We start from the raw sequence: 15,316 nt of genomic DNA, 5'->3' as shown, positions 1-15,316 counted from the left end.
TGAATCAATGTTTGAACATCTTTCAGAAGTCTTTCTACTTCAATATGTCTTTGAAAGTCTGAATTCCCCGCATCGTTTCAGCTAAGAGCAGATCAGATATCAGTGGTTCTTGTAGAGTTTTGTAAATTTTCCCAGTTCTCCCAGTACAAAAGAGCCCATTAAACACACATGAATGGTTAGTGTGTACACAGAGTTGTGCGGAATTAAAAGAAAGAGATCTTTCATAGGAGATACACAGCTTCTCTTTCTTTTTCATTCTCTTTCCTTTTTGAGGCTTTTTGGACAGTTCGCTCTGAAATGGAGATGAAAGTCTGACAGGTCTATCTCTACCATCCACCTCTTTATGTACATGTGTGATAAAAACTGTACATTTCCATGCGCATACATGCATATGTGAGAGTATATGTGTGTTCAAGAGGGGGGTTTGGGGTCTCATTGATCCAGTGTGTTCAAGAACGCAGGGGCAGAGAAGCCAAACCCCCCTCAGGGCCGGAGACACCCTCCAATCAATACCCAGAAAGATCAGCCCTCCTGCCTGGAGCACAACATCACACACAGACACACACACACACACACACACACACACACACACACACACACACACACACACACACACACACATTGTATCCGAATTGTGTGGACCTCTATTTGGCCAAAAATGCTGCAACTGGTAGCAGGAAAAGCAAAAAATATGAAAACATTTTGTTTAAACGTCAGGGCTATAGGTAAAATTTTGAACAATTGGCTCCTTTTCATTTCATGAATTTACTGAATTATAATTCAAAGAAATTCAGCACAGCTGATGCATTATGGGAAATTAAGTGTCATTCCATCTCCATTCATCCATCCACCCACCCATCATCTAACTATAAGTGTATTTGTCTATGAGTGTATCCATCCAAATATAACTAAGTACTGTACTTGAGTATCTTTTTGGATACTTTGTAGTTTTACTGAGTATCAAAGATATAGCAACTTTTACTCTTCACTACATTTTTGAATGATTATCTGTACTCTTTACTCCACTACATTTGAAATGAGTGTTGCAGTTACACATTATATTTGGCATGGCACCTAGATTTTTCTGCTACAAAAGATGTGATATTACCTACTACAGCTCACCGAAAGTACTATATCTTGTGCGTTTTGCCCTTACTCACCCAAACTTGTCAACAAGGCTACTTTACATGAATGCGAGCGCCTTAGCAAGTAGTTGTGAATCACAGGTGTTTTATATATAAGGACATGACTGCAGCTGGCAATAAGGCCAAACCCAGCACATCCAGTGCAAGAAGACTTTGACTTTTTCATTTTATTTAATTTCAAAAAAGTTTTTTATTACTATTATTATCATTATTTATTTATATTCTTTTGCAATTTTGAGGTGTTCAGTTTTATTTTGGTTTTAGAAAATGAATGTGATTGCTCTCCTCACAATTCAGCTCTTTCTTGTTTGTGTTACATGTTCTCTGTGCCTTGTCTTGGACTTTCTGTCACTTCCTGTCTCCCATGGTGTTTGTAGTCAGTTTATATCTTATCTTGTTCAGCTTGTTAGCCTAGTATATATATATATATATATATATATATATATATAGCCCTAGTGTTTCTTTAGTTTTTTTGTGAGTTATTGAATGTAATGGTTGTCTGTTTGCCTGTCATTCTGTTCTTTGTTCCCTTTGTTTTTTGGCTTATTATTTGTTCTAGTTTTTCCATGAAATCCTTGCACATAGATCCTTGCCTCTGCCTGTTTTCCCCAGCTTCTCCACAATGTTACAGTGTTTGACTGGCATGTCTCTTTGACTAGTGCATATTTGAGACTATATTTAGTATAGGTAAAATACTTAAGCTTAAGTACTGTTAAAATCATACACTCTAAGACTTTTAATTAAGTTATTTTGGAATTGGTGACTTGTAACTTGTAGTGGAGTAACTTTCACCGTAAGGTATCTGTATCTTATCTATCATCTGTCTGTCCATCCATCCATTGTTCTATCTATCTATCTGTCTATCTATCTATCTATCTATCTATCTATCTGTCTGTCTGTCTGTCTGTCCATCTGTCCGTCCGTCCGTCCGTCCGTCTGTCCAAGAATTTATCTGTCCGTCCATCCATCCATCCATCCATCCATCCATCCATCCGTCCGTCCGTCCGTCCGTCCGTTCGTCCGTCCGTCCATCCATCCATCCATCCATCCATCCATCCATCCATCCATCCATCCATCCATCCATCCATCCATCCATGTGTTTGAAAAACCAGCCAAAACTGTTAAGATTTATAGTCGTATTAATGTCATTCTGCATTCTGTCAGTCATGTCTTTAAACTGCTCGGTCGCTGTTATAAGTTGGGAAAGCCGATTAGTCACCAGAAGAGACGGACGCCAGCTCGCGTAAGTGTTTTGAATACTTGGTCGCAGTTCTGTTGTTTAAATTATTTACTTGCTGCTTGGAAGGAATAGTTTGTTTCCTACCTATTTCTACTCTGCATTTTCGTTGAGGTTTATATGTTTGACTGCACTTACTGGTAATTAGAATAATTTGCGCCTCAGCTAAGAACGAGCCTGTGTGATTGTGCGAAGTGTTAGTTTCGTCTTGAGCTATTAGCAGTCCTTTAACCTTATTGGCTGGGCTGATCAGAAGCTGGCCACAGCTGTTTTCACTCTAGTTTCCTAGACTGTATTTATTTGATGTCCGAGCGCTGATGCGGAAGCGTTCAGCCGTCGTGCTCAGCCTTCTCGTGTGAAGACCAACGAGTGTAAAGACCGATGACTTTTTCCTGCGTGACTTTAACCGAGCAACGACACCGATCACATACTTAAGTATCATTTCTATCTTCCCTCACACACTCTACTTTCCTATCCTCTATCCTTCCACCTCTATCATGTGTTTCCAAACCATTCCGGTTCTCTCTCAACCTCGCTCTAAAAACACACGTAGAAGGCTCATTTGAATCTCATGCCATTACTGTAACAGCTCCTATAAAACTCCAGATTGTGGTAATCTACCGTCCCCCTGGCCAAATTCTAGCCACCTTCCTAGAGGAGCTGGACGGGCTGCTGTCCTCTTTCATGGAGGATGGCACTCCACTCTTAGTCTTCAGCGATTTCAACATTCACCTAGACAGGCCTTATGCTACAGACTTCCATTCACTCCTAGCTTCATTTGATCTCAAACGCCTTACCACTACTAGCACGCACAAATCAGGCAACCAACTTGATTTAATTTACACACGCAATTGTACTACAGATAACATTCCAGTACAACCACTACATATCTCTGACCATTTCTTCATTACATTTACTTTACATTTTGCTACCCGGGTGCCACCATATCCCTTACCGGTTACTTTCAGATATAACCTACGCTCCCTTTCCCCCTCCCTTCTTTCCTCTGTAGTATCCTCCTCTCTTCCCTCGCCTACCCATTTCTCATCTCTGGATGTGAATGCAGCTACTGACACTTTATGCTCTACCTTAACCTCTTGTCTAGACGACATCTGTCCTCTCTCCTCCAGGCCAGCACGGGCTGCTCCTTCTAACCCCTGGTTATCCGATGTTCTTCGTGAGCATCGGACGAAACTCAGAGTGGCAGAGAGAAAATGGCCCAAATGAAACGATCCGTCGGACCTGAGTAGGTATCAGTCTTTGCTTTCATCTTTCTCTACTGAAGAACTGCCAAATCCTCACATTCCCACAACAAGATCAACAGCACTCTAGACATGCGTAATCTCTTCAGAACATTTAATTCTCTCCTCTGTCCCCCTCCTCCACCTCCCACCACTTCGATAACTGCTGACGACTTTGCCACTTTTTTCACAGACAAAACTAGAACAATCAGTAACCAGTTCTCAACTCCACACACACAGGACCTCCAATCAACCACATCCACTGCTCTAACTCCCATCTTTTCCTTCTGTCCCCTCACAGAGGCAGAAGTAACCAAACTTCTCCTCTCCAGCCATCCTACAACATGTCCTCTCGACCCAATCCCATCACACCCTCTCCAAACTATCTCTCCCACACTCTTACCGGCACTCACACACATTATCAACACATCTCTCCTTACAGGCATCTTCCCCACAGCATTCAAGCAGGCTCGGGTAACCCCACTACTCAAAAAACCTACATTAAACACTTCTCTTTTAGAAAACTACAGATCTGTCTCTCTCCTTCCATTCGTAGCGAAAACACTCGAACGAGTTGTCTTCAACCAGCTCTCACTGTTTCTTTCACAGTACAACAAACTGGATTCTAAACAGTCAGGCTTCAGGAGTGGCCATTCAACAGAGACTGTGCTACTCTCAGTCACTGAAGCCCTGCGAATTGCAAAGGCCGATTCCAAATCATCAGTCCTCATTCTGCTGCACCTTTCTGCTGCTTTTGACACTGTCAATCATCAGATCCTCCTGTCTACCCTCTCATCACTGGGCATCACTGGGATTCCACTTCACTGGTTTGAATCCTATCTCACCGGTAGGTCTTTCAGGGTGGCCTGGGGAGGAGAGGTATTCAAACCACATAAACTGGTCACTGGAGCTCCCCAGGGATTGGTTCTTGGACCCCTCCTCTTCTCCACATACACTACATCACTGGGTCCCATCATACATGCACATGGCTTCTCCTATCACTGCTACGCCGATGACGCACAGCTCTATCTCTCTTTTCAACCAGATGACCCAACGGTAGCTGCACGGATCTCAGGCTGCCTGGCGGACATCTCAGCGTGGATGAAAGAACATCACCTACAGCTCAACCTGGCAAAGACGGAGATTCTTGTCTTACCTGCCACTCCGACTCTACAGCATGACTTGACAATTCAGTTAGGCTCATGAATGATTGCCCCATCAACTTCGGTCAGAAATCTTGGAGTAATCTTTGATGACCAGCTGACCTTCAAAGAGCACATTGCAAAGACTGCTCGATCCTGCAGGTTTGCACTACACAACATCAGACAGATCAGGCCCTTTCTGACAGAGCATGCTGCACAACTTCTTGTCCAGGCCCTTCCAGGCTGGACTACTGCAATGCTCTTCTGGCTGGACTGCCATCAAACACAATCAAACCTCTACAAATGATTCAGAATGCAGCGGCACGACTGGTCTTCAACGAGCCTAAAAGAGCGCATGTTACACCTCTCTTCATCTCCTTGCACTGGCTACCAGTGGCAGCTCGCATCAAGTTCAAGACACTGATGCTTGCATACAGAACGACCACAGGCTCAGCACCCTCCTATTTCCACTCACTATTACGAATCTACATCCCCTCCAGAAGTATGAGATCTGCTAGTGAGCGATGCCTCAAAATCACTCTCCAGAACATTCTCGTTCACCATTCCTGGCTGGTGGAATAATCTTCCCAGCCCTATCCGGAATGCTGGATCCCTGTCAATCTTCAAGCAACAACTGAAAACTCATCTCTTTCGGCACTACTTGACTTCATCCTAAACTCAAAAAAAAAAAGTGTCATGCCAAATGACTAAATGTAAATGTAAATGTCTTCATCAATTCAAATTCAGGAATTTAAAGTTTTGAAATATAAGTGGAATTATTATTCCAATTCTGACTCGCATCCAGTTCTGAATGTGCCTTTAAGACCAGCAACAGAGGGTTAACAAAGAACAGAGTGCTAATGTTTTTTTGTTTTTTTTCTTAAGAGTTTTAAACTACATTTTCCCTGGAATCCTTGGCTGACTGAATTGCATGGCATAAATGCAGGTAAAAACCATACTTCATGCTCTGTATGTTGCTGTTGTGTTATTCCACTCTTAAAAACCAACTCTCAGGAACATTAAGGCATTCACATTCAGACCGCCTGGCTTTATGGTTTGTCAGAGGTCATTAGCTTGTGGCAGACCTTTGCTCAATCATTCAGGAAACATGTCATGTTCTGTAGAGACTGTGGTGTGTGGTTGATTTTTCGTAAGTGTACATCGCTTATGAGGAAGATTTTCCCATGAAGCTGTTTTTTTTTTAATTGAATACAAAGGGCCTCAACATCTCCACCTTGTTAGAAAATATCTTGAGATGAGTATATGACACTTATTTGTAGTTCCCTCTCAATGGTTTAGATGTGTAGTTAATTCATGTAGAAGATGGACTGAGATTGGCGGAGCATTTGGCATAAACACTTAGATTTATCAAGCGTTTTATAGTGCCAGGGGAGAGATGTGATGAAACATCCATTTATCAAAATGTCAGAGAGCTATTAACAATATCTGATGATAGCAGACAGCTTGTGAGAAACCAACGTTGTGGTCTTCTCTCTCTCTCTCTCTCTCTCTCTCTCTTTCGCTCTGTCCATGTGTCATCTTTCTCTCCAGTTGTATGTTCCTTCTTAACCCTTTAGCAGGCCTGCCAATCGTTTGGTAGAGCTTATTTTCTGTAAACACAACCTGTGAACCGATGATTAGATGCTCTTTTTTTTTGTCTTATCTGTCAGTTTATTCAAAAATACATTAGTAATGCAATGCAGAGACTTGAAATCACATTTTATGGTGAAAAGTCTTCTACTTTTTTAGTTCAGGTTGTAAAATGTTGCAAAATAATGAAATTTGGAAATAAAAATGAAATCTTTTTAGAATGTTTTGGAAGATGTTTACATTGTTACAAAAAATATTTCAAACTTTTGAACTTTTATAGAATCAAAGAAGGATGTATCACGGTTTTCACAAAACTATTAAGCACCATTGTTTTCAACATTGATGAGAATAATGAGAAATGTTTCTTGAGCACCAAATTAGCATATTAGAACAATTTCTGAAGGGTTATGTGATACTAAAATAGTAATGGCTAAAATTAAAACACAAAACAGTTATATAATAATATTTGACAATATTACTGTTTTGGTGTATTTTTGATCAAATAAATGCAGCCTTGGCGAGCATAAAATACTTATTTTAAAAACATTACAAGTCTCACTGACTTTTGAATGGTAATGTATGAACATTAATCATTTCCTATGATTAACACATGACCTATGGGAATAACACTTTAAGTGTCAATTGCAGAACAATGAGAGGTTAACTTTTCTCATTAATGGGAAACTCAGCCATTTGGTAAGTTTTGTAAAGAACTGCATGACGAATAAGCGAGTTAAGTCACGATTTAAGACCATAATGTTCAAACAGAGCAAACACAGACAGACTGTTTGGAAATTGAGAAGCCTTATGTTACTGTGTGTCCTCATTTCATCAAATAATGGGTTCTGCTTTCCAGGCTGTTACTCCAGGACTCTGGGGTGAGGTGTGGAGTCAACTAGAGTCATGTCATGTAAGTAGACTTTTTGAACCCTGAGTTTCTTTGGCAGGACTCTTCCTGCTGCTGCACTGTATCTGGACATGGCAGCCAACATGTACATTAACCCCCCCACACCTTAAAATGGCATTTTTATTTCAAAACGCTCTCCGTTCACACATTTTCTAGCATTTTCCAAAGTTTCCCATCCACATTAATGTTTTGGAAAATAATAGGCTACATCAGAAAATGTGTGTGTAAAATGTTATAAAAGCTCACAGAGGTGATACAGAGAGACATAATAAGGTTCTCATGCTATTCTTCTGGCCACCATCATTTTGTTAGCAAAATTTCTCTCCACTTACTGTTGCGTCCATGTCCACTCAGTCGGCGTTCCATGTCTAAAACGCAACTGTCATGACAGCAATTGCGAGTAAATATTGCCATATTTGCAGTAGGCCTAAATCCAAAATCCAAAAACAGTACAAAAATAAATCTTTGGGTGAATAGTAATACAGCAAAGTCAGTAATTCTTAGTCCAATGTGAAAACATTAATTAGCAATTTCAGGAATAATAAAATCCTCTCCGTGTCAAAATGATCAGAACACAACAACACAACACAAGCTTGGTTTGATATGCAGTATTGTTGTGATGTCATTCATCATTTCTACATGTGGCTTAAGTGTCTAAATGTGTTTGCCACTGTATATTCTGTCACATGCACAAGCTGTAAATTATTTTTTTAAAAAGGCTTTAAATGCTACAGAGCTTTCAGTAGTTTGGTGAGTCACTTAGTCATTTTGAAAGTTGTTCGTTTTGTGGTGTGTGTGTGTGCGTCCTACACTCTCAGGAGTGTGGGACAGAAGTGTGGTTTCTGTCTCAGTAATTACTTGGCTTTTCCATGCCAGCATGCCTGGAGACATACCAAACACATTCCTACCCTCTCTCTCTTTCTCTCTCTGTTTAGCTCCTTTGTTAAAAATATATGAACTCACTTTTTTTTTTTTTTTTTTTTTTGCTGAACACTTCTCAGCTTTCATACTTTGTTAAATGTTTTACCATCGTAGTCCTCTTTACTGTCACACCTCTGTTTATTTTTCACTTCAAATTCTTCAGCCCAAATGTGTGTGTGTGTGATAAGAGGAGGGCCTAAAACCATCAATTCCTTGATTTCACATCAATGAATCTTTGAACATATACCACACCAGTACCATCATTGGTATCATATAAAGCTAATGAATATAGATTAACCTTAACCCTACCCTAAAAGAAAACTTTCCATCTTAGATGTTGCTGGAGGGAGGTTTTGTCAGGTTTAGCAAACTTCTGGGGACAATTTTGTTCCCAAACTATAGCTGTGTAACCCCCCACAAACACACACACAGCTCCTGTTCCTCATTAGGCAGAAGGCTCTTTCATGGTCAGATCCAATAAAACTTGAATGCGTCTGTCTGGAGCAAACATGGGCAGAGAAGCTTATTTGTATAATTATTGCAGCACAACCCCCTAGCAGATCTTCCGCCACCTGCCACGACAATCACTCCAGCTCTACAGGGGCTCGACCACATTAGCCCACGTCAGCAAGCCCACGTCACCCTTCTTAGAGGGAACTTCAAATATTATTATATAATGGTTTAAAATTGAGCTTGATTTCCTGCAGAAGAGTGGTTTGTTTCTAGATTCAGAACTAGAGCCAGAAAAATTTCTAAACTAATTCTAAACTGTCTGTCTGTCTGTCTGTCTGTCTGTATCTCTGTCTGTCCTAAAGCCATAAAACCCTCAAACTTCCAGACTTTCTGAATAAACATTTCTGAATGCAATGAAAAGCTGTCATGCCAGTGTTTCAAAGTTTGTCTTTGCAGATGTTCCCTTTTCTTGTTAAAAATGTAATTTATTTATGTTTACACTTTATTTTAAATAAAAAAATAAATAGATTTTTTGTACACCTTTCTATGAATATCTCAGGATTCAATCAGTAGAGTCTAATTAAAGATAGCTGTAGATGATTCATATTTAGAGACTCTGTTTTTTTGTCAGGGTGACTGTGCGTCTTTTTTGTGACATCACAGACATGTCATGTTATGATGACCAGTCAGTTGAGTGGGCATGGATGAGTCAGCCCTCTCCTAAAGGCTTTGATCACATGACCGGACAGACCTGAATACAGGTCCCAAACCACTGCATTCAGTGGCTTTTCAGCTCCCAGAAGACCTGACGCACTGAGACCAAGCTGAACAAACATAAATGCCACAAGGCAACCTCATTCACCGTGAGAGCAGCGTATGGGTCAAGACCAGCAAATCTGATGGACCTTTGGTAATAACTGCACCATGAAATTCAGCTGGGCTTAGTTGAGCTCTAAATCTATGGGAGAGGATATGCCACCACTGCTGCTATTCTTGTGTAGATGAGATGAATTTGTTCCCTGCATTCTCTGAAATGGCATCTCTCTCTCTCTCTCTCTCTCTCTCTCTCACGCTTGACAGAATACTCCCATGTTCATGCACAGGCTGCCATATAAAACTACATCAAAACTGCATCAAGGCGTTTGCTTTGAGATTATTATATAATGAGTGAATTGAGCCTGAATTTGAGAAGCAACATTTTTTTTTTTGGTTATTATGAAACTCTAATATTCAGATCTCAGCTGACAGTGAGTTCAGAGTTGAATCTTAAGTCTGATTCATTTGAGCACTTTGGTTGATTCAGACTCGTTGTGGTCACATATGTTTCTAGATGATCATTTCACATTTTCTTTGTTTTTGTACCAAATAAAAATCTAAATTTAACTGCTTATCAGTGTTTTTTTTCTATTTGAACTAAAATACTTATTTTTATAATATGGACAGGTGTTTCATCAAAACTGTAACTGTAATTTTGTCTAGCACAAAATTCTAATTTAAAGTCCAGAATTTACAGATCTCAAGAATTTTATTTCAAGAAAACCTATCAAAAGACTGATTTCTTCCTGAATAATTATTTTAAGAGAGTATGATTTGCATTGACTTTATTCTGGATTTTTTTCATATATGTGTAGTTTTCGTAGTCTGAATTAAAAACAAATAAATAAATAAATAAAAAATAATATATATATATATATATATATATATATATATATATATATTTATTTATTTAAAAATATACATATACAGTAATGTAATAAGACAAATACAATTTCAGACAAATTGGGTTTCTAAACTATTTTATTTATTTGTGTGTATGTATAAATACAATTTCCAGTTTGCTGTCTGAGCAAACAGATTTGATTTTATCACTTGCAAAATGAAGGTGCGTACTGTAAATCCAAATGATTTGAAAACCAAATCAGATTTGGTGCATAGTAAGTAAAGTCAGAAACAACATTATCATTATCTTAACTGCTAGAGGACAGAAAGGGCAAAGCATGTAACTAACTGCGTGCCTCTCTGTGAAACAGTTTTAACGGCCACACCCCGCTATTCACTCACACAAATGTCCCTGGCAGCTCCATTCAGTTGTTATGTAAGTATGTAGTTATTTCTTACCCATGTAAGTGTGCCACTGTTTATCACTAACCTGTTCATATTCACTCTCCTTTATTCTCTTTTCAGCAGTACATTTCCTGGATTATCTTTGTAATATACTGCTGATTCTTGTTTGTGGCCCAGGGGCCGGGATTTTCTCTCAGTGTGAGGAGTGTTTCCTGTCATATTTGTCAAACTGCAGGCCGCAGACACAGCTCAGAAAATGCTGTGGCTGTCAAGGAGTAACTTCGGGTGTGTGCATTGTCACAGGCGAGCTGCAGCCTGTTCAAAAATTTACTGCATCTTTGAAGCGTGTCAAGATCTGGTCTGTCCGCAGAGGGGTTGACGGTCTGGGACACTAATAAATATGGCAGAGCATTACATGTAACATGAAATAGAGAGACCGGGACTTTACCCTGTTATTTCCCTCATAAATAGTTCAAAATAATCTTTCTACTCTCTTATTGAGAGGTGTTTTTGTGGGCAAGAGAACGGAGTCCAAAAACTTCAGTCCACAATTCAGTGTGCTCGACCTGACCATGTCTGATGTTACACTGACTTATAGGCCTAATAATCTTTCCCACACTATCCTGTAAAATGTATTTTCTGAAAGCATGTATGCTTTGTGAAAGGGGTACGAAATTCTGTGAAAAGGGAAGATTGCTTTACGGCAGCAACAAATGCATATAATTGCGACTGTGATTTATGACAGTGAATTCCACTCACTCAACTATAGGGGGTTCCAAATTGCAATGAATACACAAAACTACATGCAGTTGCTTTAAGTAAGCAATTTTCCATATTGTTCTCCATCAGCAGGGACGGATATAATGAGGAAAGTGGCTGCTTAGGGCCCCGGGGAATCAGGGCCCCCATCTGATATTGGCGAAACATACAGTATTTGCAGCGTTGAGCAACGTAGCCAATCACAGACATATCTGTTGATTTATTGAATGCAATGACCAGAAGTGTTTAAAGGGGACCTATTATGCTCCTTTTTACAAGATGTAAAATAAATCTCTGATATCTCCAGAGTGTGTATGGAAAATTTTAGCTCAAAATACCCGACAGATAATAGCTTGTTAAAATTACCACTTTTAGGGTATGAGCCAAAACACGCTGTAATTGAGTATGTTGGCTTAATGCAAATGAGCTGGTGCTCCCGGAGAAGAGGGCGGAGCTTCAAGAGCTCAAGCTCCGGCAATAGTAGTGCTAGCCTTTGCAAATAAACATTCCCCTATTAGTACAAGCCTGTTACCTTTACAGAAAACATACTCTGTTTAAAAGTCAGTCATCTGATTGTACTGTGCATAATAAATTTGCGTTTATGAATTACAGAGACAGGAGCACGGCGGGATGAAAATAACAACATAGCTGGTCTCATGGTGTATGGCATGCTATCACAAACTTTATAAGTCCCACTCGTGATTATGAGCTCAACAAACTCAAGCGATCGACTCACATTGCTTTCATATGCAACTTTTAACTGCCAAGTTCCTATTCACGATCATTCATGGGCAGCACCAGTGAAAACAGGCAGAGACGATGATAGCTTTAGCATCATTAGCCTTAATGAGTGCCAAGAAGCTCTTTCTGAAGGGCAATTTGGAAAACAAACACGTGATACTTACTTTGTCTGGAGCTGACATTTGCGCACGAAGTGTTGGTATTGATCCCTACACGTATTGGGGACTTTACCGATTTTTTCCAGGACATTTCCTTAGACAATGAAACTTAACCACAGTGTCCTCAGCGGCTCAGATGGAGAGTCTATGGAGACTCCTATGTTCGTTAGTGCATCCCAAAACACAACACTTGAAATGCCTCTTTGGCGCTGACATTGTATATCTCCAGCAGCTACAGCAAGTAATCAGTAATGGTGGAGGCGGACCGCAGCTTCTCACTCAGGGCTGTGTCTATGCTTATAGGGCAGCGTATATATACTTTTTCCCCTCGGTGAAGTGAACAGAGGGAGAATCTGAAACTGCTTGTTCTGAGAGACTGTTTATGATTTGACCATTATAGGCTGGTTGTTTTCACACACTGTGGCCACACAACTGTATTCAAATACCTTATAAAAGTGATTTTTGCATAACAGGTCCCCTTTAAATTAGAATCCACTCACCGCTCAAAACAAGCTTTCGAGTTTTTTCAAGTGCTGAGGTCTGCAAGCTCGGGAATCCTTTCATTATGACAAAGTGTAGATAAGATGCAAATAAGAAAGTGATGTGACATACAGCCAAGTATGGTGACCCATACTCAGAATTCGTGCTCTGCATTTAACCCATCCAAAGTGCACACACACAGCAGTGAACACACACCCGGAGCAGTGGGGGATTCGGTGCCTTGCTCAAGGGCACCTCAGTTATAGTATGGTATTGAGGGATGGAGAGAGCACTGTACATTCACTCCCCCCACCTACAATCCCTGCCAACCCAAGACTCGATCCTGCAACCTTTGGATTACGAGTCCGACTCTCTAACCATTAGGCTGAATCCTATAATGTTCTTATTGTATCCCCTTAGGACTAGACACAAATCCAGCATAAAGACATGTCAAAGTCAGCTCAAACCCAGAGCTTCACCAAATTACATAAGGAATATCAGAGATCCTTATCCTGTCATCCAGGAGAGCCTGTGGGGAAATGGAATCCCGTCTTCATTGGCTAGCTGGCTGATTTGATGTAACATCCTGTGTAGGATCGCGGCGGCAGCGGCAGACGAACCCGATGCCCTGCAGATGGTGCCTTCGCTCGCTCGCGCGCCCGCCCCGCTCCACCTCGCACTCGACCGAACGCGAGCGCACAGACGCGTCTCCGAAGTGTGCGCTCCCGTGAGCTCATGTCATTCCTCCCTCTCCGCTCCGTCATCACTCACACATGATCGCGCTCTCCGTTTTAATTCAGGCTCTTGCTACTGAATAAGACACTGCGCGTGGGAGCGAACCGGTGCGCTTTTGGAAACGGGAGGCTTTGCTGTGGACGCGTTTATCCGCTGCTCTTCGCCCTTGGATTTGATTCGCACATCACGCTTCTTTCTTCTGTCCAGAATGGGTTTTGTCGTGCTGGTGCTTCTGTGCGCTCTCACCGGGCTGGTGTTCGGGGACAGTAAACCCAAGACATGCTCGGACATCAGGCACTTCTACAACAGCAAGGGGTTCAATCTGAACGGAGTCCCGCAAACAGTAATATCTGGTAGGTGAACCGTTCAAACCTTAATTTCAGACTGAATGACAGTTGTGATTTAGACACTAGATAGCCTGCAAAGACAAACTTTAATGCAAGTAGTTACTGTGCGATTCTAATACATTATCATCTAGTGTTATCAGCAGGCGAGACAAGTTTCATTTACAACACAGTGATACAGTATTTCAAAGATCAATATTTCAATATTTAATGATTAATCCCAATGGAGCCCAACAGTTAGAAATAAAGTTTAGAAAATAATTCCCACTAGTTATAAAGGATATGATAACTATAAGATATTGGCATGTGTGTGCTGGGGAATGAATAAACATTACATATATATATATATATATATAGTATATATCAGTGGTTTTAATGTTAATTTAAACAGTTCAAAACAGTTCTAAGTTAAAGATTTATAAATACATACAATCATCTTTATGAATTATGTACAGTAATTGTTATATATATGAATGTAATGTCATGTTTTAGACAGAAGGCTTTGACTGATAAATATGATCACCTGATAATATAAATGAATATTATTATTATTATTTATTAATATTTTAATATTGTATGGAATGTCATTTTTTAAATCTATTTTACTTTTTTTTCTTTAATTATTTAACTGAACTATAAAGGAATCTTGCCTAAAAATCTGGCATTTTTTATACCTTTTCTTCTGTCTGAAGAGCCTCTTATGCATGAGACCTGTTCGTTCATCTCACTGTCTGTCACAGACCCCTGTCCTGCACATAAGAGACACTCCCACAGGTCTTTGGACTTCATAATAATTTTCCATGACCCAGGATTCCATAACACGTTTCCAGACTGTTTCTTCTGCTGTAAGGCAGTTTGAATGTGTGGCATAGTTACAGAGATTTTCTGGTGATTATGAGCTTTCTGCAATCTCTGATGGTGTGTGTGTGTGTGTGTGTCAGGGTGGAGTGTCATTCACAGTTGCTCCATGAAGGTAGAGTTTTCACTTTTGATTTTTGAGTTGAAGAGCTGAAACCTCAGTGGGTGTGCTTTGTGGTAGAGCTCTAGTGATTTCACACGCACAGAAGACCTTGATTTCTCTTTGTTTCATTGAATTTTTCTATCACCCCAGATTGCTTTACTGTGCTGTAGCCTGAATGTATTTTTACCCATCATCCTTTTGCTCATGACGCATGAGCTGATCCCGGTCGGTATTCCCTAATGATCAGAAAGTGTCCTCCATTTAGAAGATTAATAGAGGTGAAAATCAGACGTTAGCGGCTGTACATTAATGTGATGGAGTTATTATCCTCATAAACACCTACAACACGTCCAGGCGCATTCAATCAGAGTGTTGCATCGTTGCGATCAGGCATGTTAACACCGCTGTGTTTAGATAGCATGTTCTAACGTGTCTAAG

The 15,316-nt window shown here is 40.3% G+C and overlaps 1 protein-coding gene across 1 annotated transcript in view; it reads left to right on the top strand.

Moving 5' to 3' along the window:
- The first annotated feature begins 13,438 nt into the window (after positions 1-13,438).
- The window catches only part of gpc1b (glypican 1b), a 74,432-nt gene continuing 72,554 nt past the window's right edge, over positions 13,439-15,316 (top strand). Inside the window, exon 1 of the mRNA XM_079434522.1 lies at positions 13,439-13,926. Coding sequence (XP_079290648.1) covers positions 13,782-13,926 — 145 coding nt within the window. The 5' untranslated portion in view covers positions 13,439-13,781. The remainder of the gene's footprint in view (positions 13,927-15,316) is intronic.

The sequence above is a fragment of the Barbus barbus genome, assembly GCF_936440315.1.
Source record: "Barbus barbus genome assembly, chromosome: 15".
NCBI lineage: Eukaryota > Metazoa > Chordata > Actinopteri > Cypriniformes > Cyprinidae > Barbus > Barbus barbus.
This window is presented reverse-complemented; position numbering and strand designations above follow the sequence as displayed.